We start from the raw sequence: 20,046 nt of genomic DNA, 5'->3' as shown, positions 1-20,046 counted from the left end.
AATATTTCAATATCTTTGATACTGTCCCTGGTCGTCATGATCTTCAAATGTGCAATGTCGCTTGGCCGTCACTAGAGAGCGCCAGCACAAAGGCCCGGGTGCTGGCTCAGGGAGCAACTTGAAAGAGGCCACTCACTACCGTTAGCCTCTTTAGCTACACACCACAAGCTACTAGCTAGCCCGGCGGCTAATGAGCGATCCAAAACATCAGTTAATTTTAATGCCGCCTGCCCCCTTCGAGCCATGGCAGGAACACAGTTTTCACAGGCGGAATGCGGTGAGTGCCACTCGCTTACTCATTACATTTGGAAAAATTAGAAATTTTGAGTTAGCGAGCTAAGTAACAGAGTGCGAGCCAAATCTGCCTTAGCATTAGCGCAGCTCAACGGTAACAGCGCAGGCTAACATATAGCTCTCTCTCTTTCAGAATTATATTACCTCATTGCCAGATTTCTGCAATCTGGACCTTGTAAAAAATCAGCAAAGGTAACTCGACAAGACACACAATTTACCGTTAACGGTTGTGCAATTTGTCCGAATTAATTGGCTCGCAAAGCGGTAGCGGCTAACGATGAATCCGTGTGTGCCCGTTGTTAGATTCTGGTCGAAGAGCTGGAGGAGTATGAGGTAGGTTCAGCACCGACTTTCTGCCTTTTATTTTGTTCGGGATCTCGGATCCTTCCCTCCTATTTGATCGTTTTGTAGGTTATAGTTCAGCTATTTTCTCCCTGAAGTTCCACAAAGGAACGAAGAGTCTAGAACGAAGGCCGTTGTCCTCACGCTGTCTCCTAACAAAATGTTTTAACTTTAGTTGATCCCACAACGATGGACTTGGGACGGAAATAAATATAAACGGACCTTCCAAGATTGGGTGAGTGAATGATTTAAACATCTTTTTTTATTCGTATTGAAAAAAATACATTTTTAATCGCAAACATACGCGATGCTATTGTTATTTAATTCACCGTGCAAACGTGTTACATCGGTCTAATTTGGAAAGTTATTTAGATTTGTACATTTATTTTAGTAACGGACAGCTGATTAATAGCTATGGCTTGCTATTGTGACGGGGGGTGGACTGTTCCGAGGCATGATTGGTTGAACGTAGCTGTCACTAAAGCCTCAGAGCCAATAACGTTCTGGCTGAGAAATGTAGAGCCAACTGGAAGAGGGGGCGTGACGATTACGAGCCTCTCTTAAAACAGTGTTGTATCTAGGCTAAAGCACGGAAGAGGAAGACTCGTTCTATACATAAAGAAATAAATATACACCGACATCAATACAGTGATTATATCCAGGGTTACACAATATGATTTATAATAAGGGGAAAATGTGTTTTCTTGCAGATGATTTTGAATGAGCACATTCCTGCAGACTATCTACTGCGTGTTTGTAAGCGGATAGGCCCACTCATAGAGAAGGAGATCCCACCAAGTGTTCCTGGTGTCCAAACGCTTCTGGGCCTGGGAAGACAGTCTTTGCTTCGTACCACCAAAAGTAATTATCGTTCTGATTTTATGGACATTGCACAGACAGGTGTGCTTGTAAAAAAACGTTCGCTTTGGTGTAATTTGCAGTGTAGTCATTATAATGTCCAATTTCTATTACCCCAATTTTTTCAATTTAGGTTGTAGTCACAAAGTATACAGTGGCTCATCTGTTGCTGCACTTCACAGAGGACGTCCACCAGAACCCCCAGTCAACAATGGATATTCCACCAATGTTGGTGTGTATGACTGCCCAAACATATTTTTCTGGAGCTGCTCATCATGTTTCCATATAACCACAATATAATTAAGCATTAAGCATTGTTTTGTTTTGCATTATAATGTTCTTAGGATTTGACTGGATTATCTATTTCTAGAGTGCAAATCTACTTGGCATTAAATAGCCAGATTTTCTGACATGGCATTATCTGAGCAATGTAAATCTGTTTAGTACTAAACTAGCTTTGTGCTAGGTTTAATTTGAAACATCAGTATCATTTTTGACCCAAAAAAAAGTGTTGGCGTTAGTTGGCAGAGTGGCAGAAATGTTTTATAACATGAAGAATGTGCTTTGATGTTTTTATGATTCCTGATCTGAGTACTTTTGGTGGCGCTTGGAAATTTTCTTAAGTAAAAAAGGTAACGCAACAACATGCTGCAACTCATTTGTGTCTTCTTTGTTTCAAGTATCCACCATGGGCGCTCGGCAAACCACTGGCACAGTTCGTTTTGGACAGGTGCTGCCATCTTTCACTTACCAACACATGAGGATACACAAACGTATCTTGGGCCACCTGTCTGCAGTCTACTGCGTAGCCTTTGATCGTACCGGTCGACGAATTTTTACAGTAAGTCATATACATGTTACAAAAAAAAAAAACTTGATGAAATGATTGTCTGTGGAAATTAACTATCGCATTTCTGGCAAATGTCATGTCATTTTAGGGTTCAGATGACTGCCTGGTGAAAATCTGGGCTACAGATGATGGCCGGCTCCTGGCAACGCTTCGTGGCCACGCAGCTGAGATCTGCGATATGGCCGTCAACTACGAGAACTCTCTCCTTGCCTCGGCAAGCTGTGACAAAATCATCAGAGTGTGGTGCCTGCGAACCTGTGCGCCCATCACCGTGCTGCAAGCGCACGCTGCCTCAATCACATCGATTCAGGTGAGTCCAATGCGTGCCCGTGACAATTGGGGGGAAAAAAATGCATCGCAGCCAACCACCAACATTTTTCTTTTAGTTCTGCCCTTCAGCCAGGGGTGCGACACGCTTCCTGTCCTCTACAGGTGCTGACGGCATGGTGTGTTTCTGGAAGTGGCACTCTGTCAGCATGAAATTTGAGTAAGTATTAGAGACAACTGCCCAAAATGGCAGCAATCCGAGTTTTGAGTTGTTTTTTAGTGGAAATGTGCGTGTACAATCCACAGTGAGCAGCCAGTTAAATTTGTCGAGCGGTCACGTCCAGGGGTGCAGGTCTCTAGTTCTTCCTTCAGTGGTGGTAAGTGTACCTGCCTACGAAAAAGTGACCATTCACAGACGCACCTTCTCAGCTGATGTTGGAGTTGTGGAAAACGTGTTTTTTTTGTTGATAGGTGGAATGTTCATGGCTACGGGTGGAAGCGATCACATGGTCAGGGTTTACTACCTTGGTGCTGAGACCCCCATGAAAGTCTCGGAGTTGGACGCTCACACGGTAAGAAATCAAAGCTACGTGATTCCATTGCTTGATCATTGGACAACACGTTAACATGTCACCATTTTGGTTTTGTAGGACAAAGTTGTGGTAGTCCAGTTTTGCAATAATGGTGACAGGTAAGAATCTGTTGGTTGTTTATATAAACTGCCAGAAAAGACATGATTTCTTTTGCTTTGACATATGTTATGTTACTTTTTCTTTTTTGAGTTTCTAACGCATACATGTGTGCAGCCTCAGGTTCGTGAGTGGAAGTCGCGATGGCACAGCAAGGATTTGGCATTACCAACAACAAGAGTGGAAGAGCATCGCTTTAGACATGGCTGCCAAGCTTCCAGGGTAAAACTTTGTGCCCATGCTGGGATTATGCATACCATGTCACTCAGTGTTGCGTGATGCATGCAAACATTTTCCTTGCAGGAGCTCTGTCGTCAATGGAGATGACAAAACCAAGCTGATCGTGACCATGGTAGCTTGGGACCGCGCTGATCACACCGTCATCACAGCCGTGTCAAACTATCAGCTTAAAGTGTGGAATGCAACTTCCGGAGAGCTGCTTCATGTTTTATGTGTGAGTGCTTTAAGTGGGAATTTTAGACACGAGGCATGTGAGAACAAAATCATGAGACACAACTTTCTGTTCCAGGGTCATGACGATGAGGTGTTTGTGCTGGAAGCACATCCGTTTGACTCGCGCATCATGTTGTCAGCCGGCCATGATGGCAACGTTTACATTTGGGACTTGAGCAAGGGATTGAAGATTCGCAATTTCTTCAACATGGTAATCCAGCAACGATGGCTTGATTGTTTGAGTGATTTATTGTAGATTTATTGATGCTGTTTCTCATCTTATGAAAAATATACACTGTACATATCTCTATTTTTTTCACCAGATTGAAGGTCAAGGTCATGGGGCTATTTATGACTGCAAGTTCTCAGCTGATGGTCAGAATTTTGCCTGCACTGACTCACATGGCCATTTGCTTATCTTTGGCTTCGGTTGCAGCACACCGTATGAGAAGGTACTGGATAGTTGTGGTTTCACATGTCACCCATTCTTCTCACCATTGCAGTTGTTGCACACGTTTCTTGAATCACAAAAAGTCCAAGTCCCACCAAAGATACAGCTGCTTTTGAACCCCCTTTAAAAACACAAAACACTGTTTTCATCCCCTCCAGATTCCTGACCAGATGTTCTTCCACACGGATTACCGGCCTCTTATCCGAGACGCAAACAACTACGTCCTGGATGAGCAGACGCAGCAAGCTCCCCACCTTATGCCTCCACCTTTCCTAGTGGATGTCGACGGAAATCCACACCCTACGTGCTATCAGCGCCTGGTACCGGGAAGAGAAAACTGCAAGGACGATCAGCTAATACCTCAACTTGGATACATGACTAACAGTAATGCATACCTTCTTTTACCAATTTGTCAGACATGCATCATAAAATCTCTGGCAGTAAAACTAAGAGAATTTCATTTTGTACTCGAAGACGAAGGCGAATTGGTCGAGCAAGTTCTTGGCCAGCAAAATGGAGAAAATGGAGAAAACATTCTGGATAACCTCATCAGGCAGTTGCAGAACCAGCAGGATGATCATCAGAATGCAGAACCCCAGGCCGATGAAACAGAAGGTTTGTCCCATTGCCATAATTACCGCTATGTGGTTTCTGTAATTCAGTGTACCATTTCCCGAGTTTATATCATATCGTTTGAATTTTGTTTGGCAGGCGATGATGTGGAGGTGGTAGACTCTTCTCCAGATGTGGGTGCTCGCAGGAGTGGGCAGGTGGACGGCGTGTGGCAAATGCAGCATAATGCCCTGCGCAGTCAAGTAGCCACCGAGAGGGACTTGTTGGCCTGGAGCCGCAGAGTCGTGGTCAATGAATTGCCACAAGGAATATTTATGTGAGACAGCCGAAAGAAATTTCATTCAATTTTGCACAAAAAATAGTGGCAACTTGAATTATGACGATTTTTTTTTTCTTTAGTGTTATGGAGGAAAGCAGGCAAGCCAAGAGTGAGCGGGAATGTTTTCTATACAATGCGGAAAGGAGAAAGAAAGCAATGACATGTCCACCCAAGGTTTGTCTACAGACTAACCCACAATTGGTTTTACTCCAAACACAAAATATTACTCCCTGAGTTTAACATGTATTTTTTTTCTGCGTTTCATAGACGGAGCCCCTGAACACACGCTTGCGCTCCTTACGTCCGACCAAGAAAAAACAGCAGAGGCATACTTATGAAACGCGCTCAGCCCAAGTACGCCGTCCACGGAACCGGAGCGGTCCCGAACGTACTTCTGACAGCCCTGCGGACTCTGATAGTGAAAAAGAAGTTGGTCCTCTTTCCTGCATCCAAAAAATTATGTCTATCTGTAGTGTTTTAAAAGCAAAACAATGTCAAGAGTGATTTCATTATGCCATTGTTTTAATATGACAAATTCAAAGGAAATCAGGGAAATTGAAATAAACTGTTCCAATCTTTCAAAATGATGAAGTGATGATGCTTTGTGATTTTAGCAGGGAGCAGAGCATGGAGAGGCCAGCAGTGTGTCATCTGAAAGTGAAGCACAGTGGCAGAGTGAGAGCAGCTCCAGGTGAGCATTTTTGACTGATGCTGATCCATTTCTTACTATCTACCTAACACACTGTCCTTCGCTTCCAGTGATTCCTCCAGTGAGTACTCTGATTGGACTGCCGATGCTGGGATTAACCTCCAGCCCCCCAAGCGATCAACCAGGAGGCTCCTCCACCCCTCGGGTTACAGCAGCTCCGAGGAGGAGGAGGAAGGTAATGAGAATGCAAAGGAGGAAAAGAAAATGGAAAGCAAAGAGAAGAAGAAAAAACCCAAAGAGACCAAACAGGTGAGTTGCGCCCGCCTACAGCAACTGTTACCGTCTGTGGAGAACTTTGCTTGATCTCTGTCCAGTATCAATGTTCTTTGTCTCGCCTATACCTTAACACGGTTTATATTCTCAGAAACCCCCAACCTCTCTGGGAGGACTTGATGCGTTGGCGTGGATGCCACCCTCTTGGATAATGGAGACCATCCCACATCGCTCACCATTTGTTCCACAAATGGGAGATGAGGTAGAAGCACGCTTTTTCCTCTAATTTACAGTGTGCACAAATTACTTGTATTTGGTTTGCACTGTTTCACTAAGTCTGCTGATGAAAAAAGTTAAATATTGACTGTCTTATCTGGAATGAAATAAAATTGGAAAAACTGTAAAATTGAGTCTCCCATCCAAAAAGATGCTAAACACACAAAATATTGGCAATCTGCAGTTTTTATCGCTTTTCCTTTGGTTGACTATCACTTTTGTCATCCTTCAGCTCATCTACTTCAAACAGGGCCACCAGGCCTATGTTCGGGCGGTCCGTAGGGCAAAAGCCTACAGTATCAACCCTCAGAAACAACCATGGAACAAACTCCAACTCAGGGTGAGACTCCCCATTGAACAAATTGATACTGTGCTTTGAAAAAAGGCCTTATTTTGTTTTTTTTTATTGAAATCTTGTGTGCACAACCAGCACTTGCAATTAATTGATCTAGTTTCTGTGTCTGTCTACTTGTGACCCAATACAGGACCAGGAATCTGTGAAGGTCGTCGGAATTAAATATGAAGTGGGACCGCCGACTCTCTGCTGCCTCAAACTGGCTTTCTTAGACCCAGTCTCAGGAAAGATGACTAATGACTCATTCTCCCTAAAGTGTGTCTTCATACAAACTCAGTTATGAATCCCAGTTACTCAAATCTTGTATTCAGTCCTTCATTTGTTTTTCCCTTCAAAGATACCACGACATGCCTGATGTCATAGATTTCCTTGTACTACAGCAGTTCTACAATGAGGCTAAAGATCACAACTGGCAGCCAGGTAAGACAGTGTGCAGCTCTCCTTTGGGTGAGTCATATACGTGGAGCTGTTGATGAACTTTTTTTCTCTTTTGCTTACTACAGGCATGAGATTCCGCAGCATCATCGATGACGCTTGGTGGTTTGGCTTGGTGGAGGACCAGGAGCCTTTGCAGTTGGATTATCCAGACAGCCTGTTTCAGTGTTTTGCAGTCAAGTAAGGGCTTCTGCAATGTGGCTTATATTTTTCTCTCAACACAATAGAGATGGTCTTCCCCCCCCCCCCCCCCCCCTTCCTACATTTCAGTCAAATATGTTTTATGTGTTGTTAGGTGGGACAATGGTGAGCAGGAGAAATTGAGCCCTTGGGACATGGAACCTATTCCCGAGGAAGGTTAGGAGTATTAAAGAAAATAGATTTGTTTAATCAAGCCAATGTTTCCAACCCTACTAAGCCGAGGCACATATTTCTTTGTTTGATGAATCTCTGTTCAGTCAGGCTCACACGACAACAATCTTTTTGACACTTTGTGCCCTTCAGCTTTATTACCCGACCAGGTGGGTGGCGGGGTAGAGGTGGCAGAGGAGGAGCTCGAAGCGCTGCTTTACAAGCCTCAGGAAGGAGAATGGGGGGCGCATACACGGGATGAAGAGTGCACCAGAATCATCCATGGCATTACTCAGCTGCTTACACTTGGTCAGTATCACAAGTTGGTGGATTAATTATAATGCAGGATATCAACTTTCAACGTGTGGTAATGTTTGATCTCTTTCCACAGATGTAGCTAAGCCCTTTGCTTCGCCTGTAAACCTTGAAGAGTACCCTCTGTACTGCACTGTGGTGGCCTACCCCACGGACTTCAGCACAATCCACAAACGCCTGGAGAACCATTTCTACAGGTTGGGCGGAGCACACTCAGACAAACTCTGATTCAACCGTGTTTACGTAATGTTGCATTTTTCAATTTCAGGCGGATCTCTGCTCTAATGTGGGAGGTGCGCTACATTGAACACAACGCCCGCACGTTCAACGAACCCCAGAGCCCAATTGTCGCTGCGGCCAAAGTGGTGACAGATGTTCTTCTCCACTTCATCGGGTAATGCATTAACATGAGTTTGCCTTGCTTGTTTGCTACCCAAACTAGCAACAGAAGAAATTGATATTACACAGAGTTGACAACTTTTTTTTTGTATGTGGCCAAATGGTTTAATTAATTGACCTGACATTGGCTTAACCGTTTACCTCTTCTTTGGTTCCAGAGACCAAAGCTGTACAGATATTTTGAACCTTTATCATAGACTGAAATCTGAGCTCAGCAGTGGAGAAGATGAGGTAAGACGGTTGCACGAGTGTAAACATTTTTGTTTTGTGTTAAATTTTAATTGGGGTTTTTATTGGCTCTCCTGCAGACAAGAGAGGTGGATGTGGACTCAGACACTCCGGGGACATCTTCAGGACATTGGGTGAGAGACGCAGCGTCGCCTGGTCACAAGCAATTCAGCCGAGGCTTCAAAACACCATCTATATTCCTAGAATCTGTCACAGTGGGCTCTTTTCTGACTTCCAGGAAAGTAACTCAAACAAGCGTGGGGTGGTCTTGGACGTCAGAGCATGGCGAGGCCAATGTCGAGAGCTGCTGCGTAAAATGATCTCCTCCCACGATTCTCAGCCGTTCAGGCAACCTGTTGATCTCTTTGAGTATCCGGTAAAAATAATCAGCAAGAACATCTGGTTCATCTAGATAAACACTCCTTCACATCATGCTCATAGAGATAACATCTTAGAATGTTACACTGTCGACAAACTGAACTGTACTAATCTCTGTCCTGCTTTTGTTCAGGACTATCGAGACATCATTGACACTCCCATGGATCTGGGTACTGTGTCAGAGACGCTGATCGCCGGCAATTATGAGAACCCAATGGAGTTTGCCAAAGATGTCCGCCTCATTTTTAGCAACTCCAAAGCATATACACCAAACAAGAAATCCCAGGTATGGCACTAAAAGTTGCTTCCACCATAGACACTGCGTCAAGTCTGACGTCCTGAATATTCTTTCTTTTCTGTTTAGATCTACACAATGACACTCAGCTTGTCGGCCTTTTTTGAAAAGAGCATCATCTCCATCATCTCTGATCACAAGTCAGCCATTCAGAATGAACGGCGGGCTCGTCAAAGAGAGACTTATAGGAATCAGTTGCACAACGGAGGTAGCTCGCCAAGTGTGAGGTACAGTTAGCCTCCCCTCAATATGCACATGTTCACAGTTAGAGTTTAATATAAATGTTAATTGCTGTTTTACATTGTGTAGAAAAAAAATCTAAACCAAACTTGACAAACCACCATTTTTCACTCGCATACTGAAGTTTGGGTCATTTAAAAAAAACATTTCAACCGTTCTAATTTTTCTCAATCTTATATTTGTCACAGTTTGGCTTCAACTGAGTTCTCTAAACGTTGTTTTTTGTTTGCACATGTCCAGCTCTAAAAAGAAGCACAAGTCCGATACGGCGTCGCACTCCAAAAAATCCAAGACCTCAATGAAGAATCGCTCTCAGAGACCACATAGAGGTATAAATAAAGTTTTATTGTATTTACAAACAGGGTCGCACGATGCGTTAGTGCTTAGCATGTCTGCCTCACAATTGTAAAATTAGGGGATTTGAATCTCGGCTCCGGACTTCAGTGTGGAATTCTGTCAGCCCTCTGGCTTCCTTCTAAATTCCAAAACATACATGTTTGGTTCATCAAAGCATCTACACGACAGTATTTGTGAATCATTACCTACTTGTACCTTGACATTAGGATGGGATCAATACAGGCTGTTCCTCATCTTTCCCCTAAAGGTAATTCACCTGCGACCCTAGTGAGGACGAGGATTATAGAAACTGGATGGATTATAGAAACTGGATGGATTTACAAGAACAATTGGATGACTTGTGACTTTTGATCAAATGCAATATATTTCACTGTGCTGATTGACAATTGTGTTTCTTTAGCTCAACAAAGCAGAAATGTAGCACAGCGAGAGGAGGAGGAGGAGGATTGCGATGTTCAGCCTTTCTCTCCAAGTTCAGGGACAAGCAGCGACAACGGAAACCAACAGCTGCACCGAACCAAGCGCAACCAAGCAACTCCGACCAGGAAGTCAGGTAGATACTGCATTCATTTGACGGGGGAATTTAATGAGTGGATGTTTTGGATGGACCCAGCAAGGCTGGAGACTGATTTCTTTATTTCCGAGATGTCATTGAATAGTAATAAATACAAAAGCTCATAACAGAATGTTATTATGACATAATAATATAAAAAACATTATGACATAATTGACTAGTGTGGGACTCAGTGGAAACATTGTGACAAACATTACATGAATGTATTTCTGTTACTCAATATGAGAAGTTAAACAATACAAATCATGAAAATATTTCAATTTTTACACATAATATGTGGAGTTATAATTTAAGAAGTATATACCTGCTTTGGGTACAGTATCATAATCCATCGTTAGATGAATTTTGTACATTTTTCGAATCGTTTGAAACAGACGCACTGTGGTTCTTCACTGGTAGATTTCAAAATACTCAGTCGTGGTTAACATGGGTGAATGTATGGCGAGTGAACACAATGGTCATCCATTGTTGATAGTCTCAGCGTCGACTCTTGACAACGCAGCACTGTGTGTATTAGGACTTCAGCTGCCGAGACGCGTCTCCAAGCCGCAGCATGGCACGGCCGTAGCTCAGACTGACGACGAGTCCAACAGTTCCTCGTCCGAGTCGTCTTCCACATCGTCGCCGTCGTCTTCCTCCTCCTCCTCTTCATCCGACAGCGAGAGCAGCTCGGACTGCGAGGCGGAGAACTATGTGGAAGGCGGAGATCACGACTACAGCAAAGCACCCAGCTTGTCGCTACGGATCTCTTTGAAGGACAAGACGGTCACCTCAGGGAAGCGGAAATTTAAAGCAGGAGAGGACACAATGAAGGGTGCTAAGAAAGCACGGGTGCAGCAGCCTGTTGAGGAGGAGGAGGAGGAGGAGGAGGGAGAAGTGGAGGAGGAAGAGGAAGAAGAAGAGGAGGAGGAGGAAGAAGAAGAAGAGGAGGAGGAGGAAGAAGAAGAGGAGAAGGGGCAGCAGCAGCAAATAGCAGGAAATATAAGTCATGGGGTACAGGAAGAGGAAGAAGAGGAGGAGCTGGAAGAGGAGGAAGCAGATGAAGAGGGGGAGGATGATAGCACGTCAACAACAGCGTCATTCGAAGTCGCTGCCAAAGGCTCAGGAAGCAGCCCATACAACAAGCCTCATCAGGTGAACACTCGCCGGCAAGGCCGCAGGACAGTCACGTACCGGGACGAGTCGGAAGACGACGGTCAAAGCTCCAAGGATGACGACCCCCTCAACCTGGGCAGGTCGCGTTCGGGACGGGTGCGCCGCATGACTGAGAAAGCCCGCGTCAGCCACCTCATGGGCTGGGGCCACTGAACCTCAAGAACACTAGCAACTACACTGCAGGGATTTTTTTTTCTCTTTTGTACAGGTGTGTAAATAATAAATATATATGTATAAATAACGGACGGTGTTTAGGGGGGGGTTTCTCACTTTTTACGATGGTGCTACCAATATGTCGCCATGGGGGTGTGTCACCCCGGCCAATCGCTGCTGGTCATCTTGGCCCTTCTCCTTACCTGGGACTCATCACCTCGGCCTTACCACTCCTCTTCATCTCCTCCTCATCACGCCTTCAACACTAGTCCTCCCTGCTGCTTGTCTCGTCACTGGCCACCAAAGAAAGGAAGGAACCAGGGATGTGAAAACATGGTGCTTGTTTCTTCCCAGTCCCTCCTGCCGTCTGGATAACCTTTTAACTAGCTGGTTGTTTTTCTTGACCTTTCATGAAACCAGAGGGAATGATTCAGTCGTCCAGCTGCCTCACGATTTCCGCAAACTGTACATAAGACGTCTTCCCTTGCTTCCCTTTAATGACATTGTTTTTTTTTTTTTAAGTTTGTTTTTAATATGCATCTTATTGTTCCTAGATAGATGCCCGTTATGAAGGCTGACTTTGTATCCCAACCATTTTTCACGGTGATAGTTTTTGATTCTGTTTGACTTTGGTTGCTGTGTCATGCATTGAGGAACATGACATATTTTGCACATTTTATCTTCTCCATGTGGCAGCTTAGCAATGATGATAATAGAGAAAGGTAATAGGTTGAAAATTGTGTACGAATTGCTTAAGCACCCTATTTCTCATCTTTTGGGATGTAGCTAATAATTACTTCTTATTTGTCTAACTGGATTCACAATGTGTCCACTGTTTACGTTGTGCCATCATAAGGTGGGAAATCAAATCAGACAACTCTGAACAAGTTTTTTTTTTTTTTCCTTTTACGGACAACATAATTGGGTGCTGTAAACCGAAGCATTAATCCGTGTGAACAAAATGATTATCTTTAACATCTGATCTCTTAAGCATCAAAACAGTCGATGTGTATCATTCTACCGTGGGTGGAAAAACTAAACTTTGTGAATTTTTTTTTATACACATTGTTCAATTTTTTTCTAATTAAAGTGAAAAACATTACAATGGTTTTTCTTCTTTATTGTTGCCATTTTTATTATTATTGCCGGAGTTCCTTTTAGTTTTTGTGTGTGCCAATTGCTAATATATTTATTGGATCACAACCAACTGGGCAACAAATTATTTTTCTGTTTTAGATTGAAAGGTGTTTGCATTTTCACAAAGATGTATTTTACAAGCAATCCAGCAGGGACAGTCGTGACGAAGCCTCGGTGATGACACAAGTGCCCTGCTTTTAAAACGTTCACATCGTAAAGAAATTTACATATAAATTTGATTCCTATTTCCCAGCAACCTTGTTATTCATGCATCAAAGGCAAGGCCTCTAAAGTTTCATCTGAACAAGGACTGTTACATCTGTCTCAATGTTCGGCTTTGGCAGAGTGCATTAATGCGTTGAAAGGCGGGCTGAGTCAGAGCAGGCGCAAACAAGGCTGAGCTATGACGCACGGTCCTGTGCCACACCTGTAAACTGCAGAATCAGTCCATACATGGACTGAAATGGTCACTTGACGCATGATGTTTTGTTTTTTACGTACATGCTGATATTCAGCAAAAGGTAAAGTCAAAAATGTGACCTTGTCAATCTCAATTTAAATCTTTTTTTTTTGCATATGTCTGCATTCTTCTCATCTAGGCTCAGGCTAATTCTAATGAACAGATTGCATTCGTCAATGCTCCACAAGAATCGTGGGTGTACCGAGAGCTGTGCAACTCAATATACGTACTTTGTCGTTTTTATTTGATGATAATGATTGCAATTATTTCATATTTTAACCTTAACAGTGAAGAACAAAAGAGAGAACTCAAGACATTGTTATTTTTACTCATCACCATGCATCACAGGACAAGCTCAACACTGAGATATCATGACAGGAGTACTGTACGTCCATTTTGAGGAAACACCACAACAGATACAATCAGTTGGAAAACACCCATTATTAATTCAATATTGCATCTAATAATCACAAGCAGAACATCACAACAGCTATCAACAGTGGATATTAAAAAAATATCCACACCCCTGTTCAAATGTCAGGAAGAGTCTAGCTACAAAATTTAATTTGTGGTTATTCAGTTGAAATGGTAGCACATTGTGGTTGATCGTGGTCTCATTTCATATCACAATCATTTGGACAGGGGTGTGTAGACTTTTTATACCTACTCTGTGCATTGAAGTTGTGCTTCAGCCTCAAATAACACGTGAACAACCTGTGCTTTAATTATTAAGTTTTCAAACATATACTGTATAGTCATCAACACACCAGCCACAACATTAGATACAACATATATGATTATATAATGCAAATAAAATGAAAGAAAGATATTAGTACTTCTCTTACACTTATTTTTGTGACATCCAATTCATGCATTTGAATTTTGGGGAGCGGATTAGAATCTATCCAGCAACAACCAGTCCCAAGTTTTCTTTTGTGTCAATATAGCATAATTATGCACTATAATAAAAATAGTGCTCAATGAATACCTTCACATCTACCTAATGTTGTGGCCAGGAAGTGTACACAAATATCTGTGCACATCTAAACACAATATCATAGCCCACTTCAACAAGTTTGCACAATCCCAACAAGCGATGCATTCTAAATCCACTACAAACAAATTGCTTAGTTTGTCACACACACTAAAACCTAATCACACTGTTTCGACCTCCCGAATGGAGCATTGCCGTGTAATACACATCAAACAACAATTACCTTTGAAAACAAAAATTAAAATCACAGTGCCATGAGGAGGATGCAATGTCATGCCGAAACCAGGGCAGTAACAATCATTGAAAACTTCTCATTTATCAGACTCAATTACTGACACGTTATATAAAACAGTTAGACTTACACTTATTTATAGAACAACGATCAGGTTTGCAAACGTTCAGTACATTCCCCTAATTTTCACACATAACAATTGGTACAATTCTACACACTCAGTGAATTACATCACATGCTTAGAGTCAAACCACATGACATTTCACTAAACAGCTATGGGCTGTGTTCGGAATTGCCCTCTATGCCCATTTTAGTGGAATCACAATTTTGTAGTGCCGTTTGAATATGTAGTGAGTGGAAATTATGCCTGATATAAAAAAATATATGATGGCCGCTACAAAATCAAATCTACCCCATGATGCTTTGCGCCAAAACAGACAAGTCCACATTTCAAGCTGTTTTTGTAAATCAACAATGTCACGTCGTCTGTGCCAAAAATGAAAAGGACACGTGTGATTTATTTTACTGTAGTATATTCAATTGAAATTAGTTTGAAAAAGGATTTGTGAATAATTATGTTATGTAATGTCCTGACTTCATCGGAATTAGAGTTTGAGATGATCATAAGAATTTTCCACTGCACACTAACCTCCTCAGCGGTCTATGTGTCCAGAATCCACTTTGCAATTCTTTCCCTTCCAAAAGTCGACAAAGTGAAAGGCTCGCATGCTTTGCCTTTGGACCCCGATCAATCCTGACCTGGGTGGAACGCATTAAAGGACGCTGTGCCCAGGGGGTCGGGTGGGGTGCCTCATGGTTTCAAAACTTGCACGAGTGCCTGTGCTAGCACGTGCTGAAATCTGCCTTCCCGCCTCCCAAAGGGCACAACGCCGTGGCTACACCAGGCCGCTTTGCATGTGGACGTGGAGCGGGTAAGGATGGTAGACGATCGAGGGTTGGGCTTGCGCGATGAAGTAGCTACTGTAAATGGGCTCGCTCATGTAAGGGGCCGGTTGGTAAAAGCAGGTGACGTTAGCGGCGTTGGGGATGGCGTTCTGCTCCCCCAGTACCCTCAGAGCCAGGACTGTGATCATGTTAAGCGTCTGCCTCCTCTCGTGGCCCATCAGGCACACGGTGCTCTCGTCGATGACGCGCCACAGAGTCATCAGATAGTCGTACTTGGCGCTCTCCTCGCTGCCCGTGAAGTGGCAGTGCAGGTAGGCTTCGATCTTGCGCTGCTGCTCCTTCACATCGGAAAAGTCGATGAAGAAGCGCGAGCACATGTACCTTTCCAAAGACTTGATCTCCGTCTCGCTGGCTGGACGGAAGTTCCTCACTAGGAGGTGGCTGTATTTCAGCAGCCCCCCTCCTCGGATCTCCTCGGGGTGGTGTGTGGCAATGAGGCGATGCCGTAGGTGCTCCATGGCCTGGTTGAAGTCACCATACATGCACTCTGCCTCCACAGTCACCGAGGACCCCCACGAGCTCAATCCACAGCTGAGTGGGGGAGTCTCATCCTGAGTCAATCCTACATTAACCTCATGTGTGTGGCCTCCAGTGTCGTAATCTGGAGGCTTCCTGGAATGTTTGGGCCTCACAGTTGGATCAGGAGCCTGATAGGTCTCAGGTCCAGCCTGGAGTCCTAAAGCATTTGTTGCGCTCCTCTGGGATGAAGCTGTTCCATGAGCCCCGTCTTCCGAAGGAGACTTCATCTGAGCGGGTATCTCGATGGGTGCGAACAGCTGAGTGGTCATATCTGACACGTCAGTCAGCAGAGACCATTTTTCAGGACTGCAGATCATCTTGCGGGACATTTTTCTTTGCAGTTTGGGCGATGGGCAGTAGTCTGGTACAACCTCTGGGGACATGCTGCAGGTTTTCTTGGCCGGGGGAGGTGAAGAGAACTCGTGATGGGACTCTTGGAGGTTGGGGCTGGCGGATTCCACTTGGACACAATCCTGCATGGATGATTTACTGACCAATGCTGTGATGGAGATATGAGGATGAGAGGCCTCATCTTGGACCTGCAGCTTTAAACATGCACTCGTTGGAGATGAGGCCACAGGAGATCCCTTTGAAAAGTCTTCCTTGTCATCACTTTGCTCAAGAACAATGTTCTCTTGTGAGCGTGTGTCTATTTCCTGCTCTTCCTGCTTGAAATGAACATCCTCAGATGCTAACTCTTGTTCCTCACACTTTTCAGTCCCTGCAAGGTCTTTCTCCTCAACAGCTTCACTCTGACGCCCAGTCTGTTCACTGGAAGCCATGTTGGAGTTAACCGTCGTGACGCCTGATTGCGCTCCCTCTTTCTTCCCCCCCTCGCTGTCTTTTGAGATCAGTTTCTGATCATCTGCGAACACCTTGCTTGCGTGTCTCCTGTCACTCTCCCAGTAGGATTCCAGCATGCGGTCCAGGATGATCTGGAAGGAGTCCACGCTAAATTCAAACTGCCGACGGAGGGCGCTGACGAATCTCAGGCCCACCGTTTTGGCTCTGTTGTTGGACAGAGAGATGAGACTCCATCTGTCGTGCTCGTTGAAGACTTTCACCATCTTTGGTACGTAAGCTTCTTTCATGGTGAGGCAGGTGATCTTGTGTCTGTTAACTCCACATGGGAGGAGGTCTCTCAGGCTGCCCAGCACCACCTCCTTGATCACCTGGAAGTCCTCCTGCCTTGGTAACTCCACTCCAAAAATAATGTCTAAGTCCCTGACGTCCAGGCCATTGTCCCTCACCAGGATGTGGCTGGCCGCGGCTCCATTCAGACGTATATCCTTAACCCGGATGTTTCGTTCTACAAGTCGATCCTTGACCAAGCGGATGATGTCTTTGGCACTCACCTGCAGTGTGGGAAAATTCCCTCGCCCGTGGATGGGAATGACCTCAGTTAGGATTTTATCCAGAGCTTGGAGTTGCTCCATGGTCAAGTGGTGGAATCGCTTCTCGGTTGGAGGCTCTGTCATGCTTCCCTGTGAGTAGAAGAAAAAATAGCCCGTTACATGTCACAGGTGATGTTGTCATACATTTGTACTGACAGAAAAGAGAGAACATGCAAACTGTGAGACCGACATGCTATTTGATACAGGGAAAAACTGTAGAAAACAACCACTAGGTGGCAACATCCTCTCAACCTTATAAAAAAAAAAATCTGTACTTGATTTAATTTAGCCTTGAATAGCTGATTTGTTGATGAGTAGTTTTGTGTTCAAGCCAACATATCTTTTGAAAACATGGCCAATATGTGTCCTTAAGGCGTCAGTGTTTTTTGAATTGAGTCTTTCAGATTTTAGGTAACATTGATAGTGGAAATGTTTTGAAATGATCCTGGTGTCATTTTTCACAAAAACCTGATGTTTGAGCAGGGGTGTGTAAACTTTCTATCCTATCTTTCTAGCAATTTAAAAGGCCACAAGATTAAATCAATGAAAAATCTTTTTTTTTTAAATCATGTAGTAAATACTTTTTATTAAATACTTTTTATTTATACATATATGCCTTGCTCAAAGATGAAGATGAATATCTCTCACGTTTCATTTTCCAACCTTTACTCTCCTGCTCCCAAGTTGAAAACAGAACAATATCGCCCATGATACATTGGCTCCTTGATATGATTCAGACATTTTGCTGGCAATACGTAACATTGAGGTAAGATGGTGAATGTCGTCCATGCTGGTCCTATCTGAGCTCTGTGGCGGTGATGAATCTAACCATGTGATGTGCTTTACACACTTGAGGGCATCTGTGGATAATGAGGTGCTTTTATTCCTGCTGTTATGAGGCAAGAGCATTGCATTGCATTGCATTGCATTGTATTGAGGCTTCATTAGTTCTGCAATGACTCACTCACTCATTCGCTCACTTGTTCATTCTTCAAGGCCAATTTCAGCAATCAACAATAAAACAAAAAAAGGGGCACAGTGCTTTTTCATATAGAATATTGCAATAATTGATGTATTTTAATGACAAGGTCACAAAGATAATTGCTGTTGGTGACAAAGTAAAGATAGATACTTGATGAAGTAGCAGCAAATGTGGCCATTTTCTGTCATCATTGGCAAATGTAACCTTAAAAATCATTTGACTCCTTTTTCTGCTGACGTAAACACAATCGTCATCCATTTTATGAGCACTACAGGCTGCCTGTAGTTTATTTATTACATCAGAAAAAAAGTCAAATTAATAAAGTGATATCATAACTAGGTTCTAGAAAATTGTGCTGTGTTGATGTATGTCAGACTGGTCCAAGTCATGTGACACACTTACAGCCTGATGATTTTGTGGCCAAACAGCACAGCACCAATAATAATATAAATATTTTCTTTTTGTTTTCTTTCTTTTTTAAATGAGCATTAATGAGTTGCCCATGCTATTAGTGAATGATAAGGGTTTAAATCAGTTAGGTCCTGCAGCAGGACTTCGCTCTCCCTCCCTGCCAATTCTTTTTTTTTTTTTTTTTTTGGAATGTTCACCATGAGTCATACAGCTGCTCAATGAAGAAACTGCATTCAATGGCAAATTAGAGGTTAAAATAAAGTGCAACTATACAATAAAAATAAAGGCAATGATGCACTATATATAGATAAAACATGCGAGTTTTTTTATATTTCACTATTGTTATTTTAGTGAGGACTTGAAAGCCCGCTATTTTTAGAGTAAGTTGACAGAATATGGAGAAACATGACTGAGTAAAAGAAACTTACCTCTCTTTTTTTAACCTGATAAATTAAGATCGAATGTACAGCCACAGAAAGGCAAAACAAAACAAAAGACTTTAGGATATATCCAACTGGTTTATCGGACCTCTTTTAAAAGAGGTTAAAACGCTGCCACCACGCACAGTTATCCCCTCCTCAGCACCGCAGCACCGTTTCCATGGCAATCGGGCGTCACGAACATTTACGGCAAATCACGACGCACGTTCTCGCAACTTGGAGGCCACTCAAAGTGTCCGAGCAGAAGTGTTGTATGTTAGGGGTCAGATGTTAAAGATGTTGCAAGGGGGAGTTAGACTTGGTGGAGCACAGCAACCTGTCAGTGACGCTGATCTGCCGGCGTGCCACCGCACTGCTGGCCGAGCTGTTGCGGGGTGAAACATCGCAGCGGAGCGGACCGAGTGAGTCATCCACTCTCCCCCGCCGTGATCCACGCAACGTAAATCTTTTATCATCAATCAAGCACGGGCCCCGCCCACCTAACAGACCGGTCCAATAAGAACGCTTTGGACCGGTGGCGTCATGAACGGAACATTTACGACCAATGGAAAACAGTTGCGTTATTATCTTCAAGGTTATGTATATATATATTAAGTGTAAATATTTCATTCACATTTTGTTGGAATGGTTGGCCTATGGACTTGGCCCTTTGATGAGATGCGTAAGTGCGTCCGCCATCTTGAATGTGTCAGTTGAGACCCCCCCCCCAAACTACAGGTGTCAAGCTCGGGGACGCTAAAAATTGAATAGTGCACGAGCAACCCCAAGATGAATGATGTTGAGTCTAAGTCTCTCTCTCTCTCTCTCTCTCTCTCTCTCTCTCTCTCTCTCTCTCTTTATTTATTTATTTATTTATTTATTTATTTATTTATTTATTTATTTATTATGACAAGCTACTGCACCTATTGAAAAAAAATAACAATTGACCAATACTGTATTACTTGACGTTATGTTTTCTTCTTCAACACTTTATTTATTGCTA

General features: G+C 43.4%; 2 protein-coding genes across 5 annotated transcripts; one reads left to right on the top strand and one right to left on the bottom strand.

Moving 5' to 3' along the window:
• The first annotated feature begins 68 nt into the window (after positions 1 to 68).
• brwd3 (bromodomain and WD repeat domain containing 3) lies at positions 69 to 12,634 on the top strand. 4 transcript variants are annotated; one of them, XM_088399560.1, is made up of 40 exons: positions 69 to 277; positions 428 to 486; positions 598 to 627; positions 812 to 871; positions 1,347 to 1,497; positions 1,628 to 1,726; positions 2,175 to 2,335; positions 2,433 to 2,654; positions 2,731 to 2,831; positions 2,918 to 2,988; positions 3,083 to 3,183; positions 3,262 to 3,302; positions 3,418 to 3,522; positions 3,604 to 3,754; positions 3,830 to 3,964; positions 4,077 to 4,205; positions 4,363 to 4,588; positions 4,679 to 4,819; positions 4,916 to 5,093; positions 5,177 to 5,270; positions 5,364 to 5,525; positions 5,714 to 5,787; positions 5,856 to 6,054; positions 6,170 to 6,280; positions 6,527 to 6,634; positions 6,780 to 6,904; positions 6,987 to 7,069; positions 7,153 to 7,264; positions 7,380 to 7,441; positions 7,589 to 7,744; positions 7,827 to 7,947; positions 8,019 to 8,144; positions 8,308 to 8,380; positions 8,458 to 8,511; positions 8,616 to 8,753; positions 8,889 to 9,041; positions 9,120 to 9,277; positions 9,531 to 9,619; positions 10,048 to 10,200; positions 10,739 to 12,634. In XM_088399560.1, the coding sequence occupies exons 1-40, from the start codon at positions 244 to 246 to the stop codon at positions 11,527 to 11,529; spliced, it is 5,337 nt and encodes a 1,778-aa protein (XP_088255686.1). In that variant the 5' UTR covers positions 69 to 243; the 3' UTR covers positions 11,530 to 12,634. The 4 variants fall into 4 exon arrangements, with proteins under 4 accessions (XP_088255686.1, XP_088255684.1, XP_088255685.1 ...); XM_088399558.1 differs by having other exon boundaries at positions 10,724 to 12,634; XM_088399559.1 differs by having other exon boundaries at positions 5,711 to 5,787.
• Positions 12,635 to 13,434: 800 nt separating this feature from the next.
• LOC148386123 (terminal nucleotidyltransferase 5C-like) lies at positions 13,435 to 19,470 on the bottom strand. Its single transcript, XM_088399572.1, has 2 exons — positions 19,053 to 19,470; positions 13,435 to 17,321 (listed from the first exon to the last, which is right to left on the bottom strand). Exon 2 carries the CDS (start codon positions 17,313 to 17,315, stop codon positions 15,249 to 15,251), a length of 2,067 nt encoding a protein of 688 aa, XP_088255698.1. The 5' UTR covers positions 17,316 to 17,321; positions 19,053 to 19,470; the 3' UTR covers positions 13,435 to 15,248.
• Between the last annotated feature and the right edge of the window lie 576 nt (positions 19,471 to 20,046).

The sequence above is a fragment of the Syngnathus floridae genome, chromosome 15, assembly GCF_059516105.1.
Source record: "Syngnathus floridae isolate MCC-2025c chromosome 15, RoL_Sflo_1.0, whole genome shotgun sequence".
NCBI classification, from domain to species: Eukaryota; Metazoa; Chordata; class Actinopteri; order Syngnathiformes; family Syngnathidae; genus Syngnathus; species Syngnathus floridae.
This window is presented reverse-complemented; position numbering and strand designations above follow the sequence as displayed.

What these genes read in the sequence shown, in the direction of transcription:
- brwd3 (XM_088399557.1), top strand. Translation starts at nt 244, where the DNA reads ATGGCAGGAACACAGTTTTCACAGGCGGAATGCG. An exon ending in CCAGGCCGATGAAACAGAAG is followed by an intron (nt 4,820 to 4,915) that starts GTTTGTCCCATT and finishes TTTGTTTGGCAG; the next exon opens with GCGATGATGTGGAGGTGGTA. An exon ending in AGATCACAACTGGCAGCCAG is followed by an intron (nt 7,070 to 7,152) that starts GTAAGACAGTGT and finishes TGCTTACTACAG; the next exon opens with GCATGAGATTCCGCAGCATC.
- LOC148386123 (XM_088399572.1), bottom strand. Translation starts at nt 17,315, where the DNA reads ATGACAGAGCCTCCAACCGAGAAGCGATTCCACCACTTGACCATGGAG.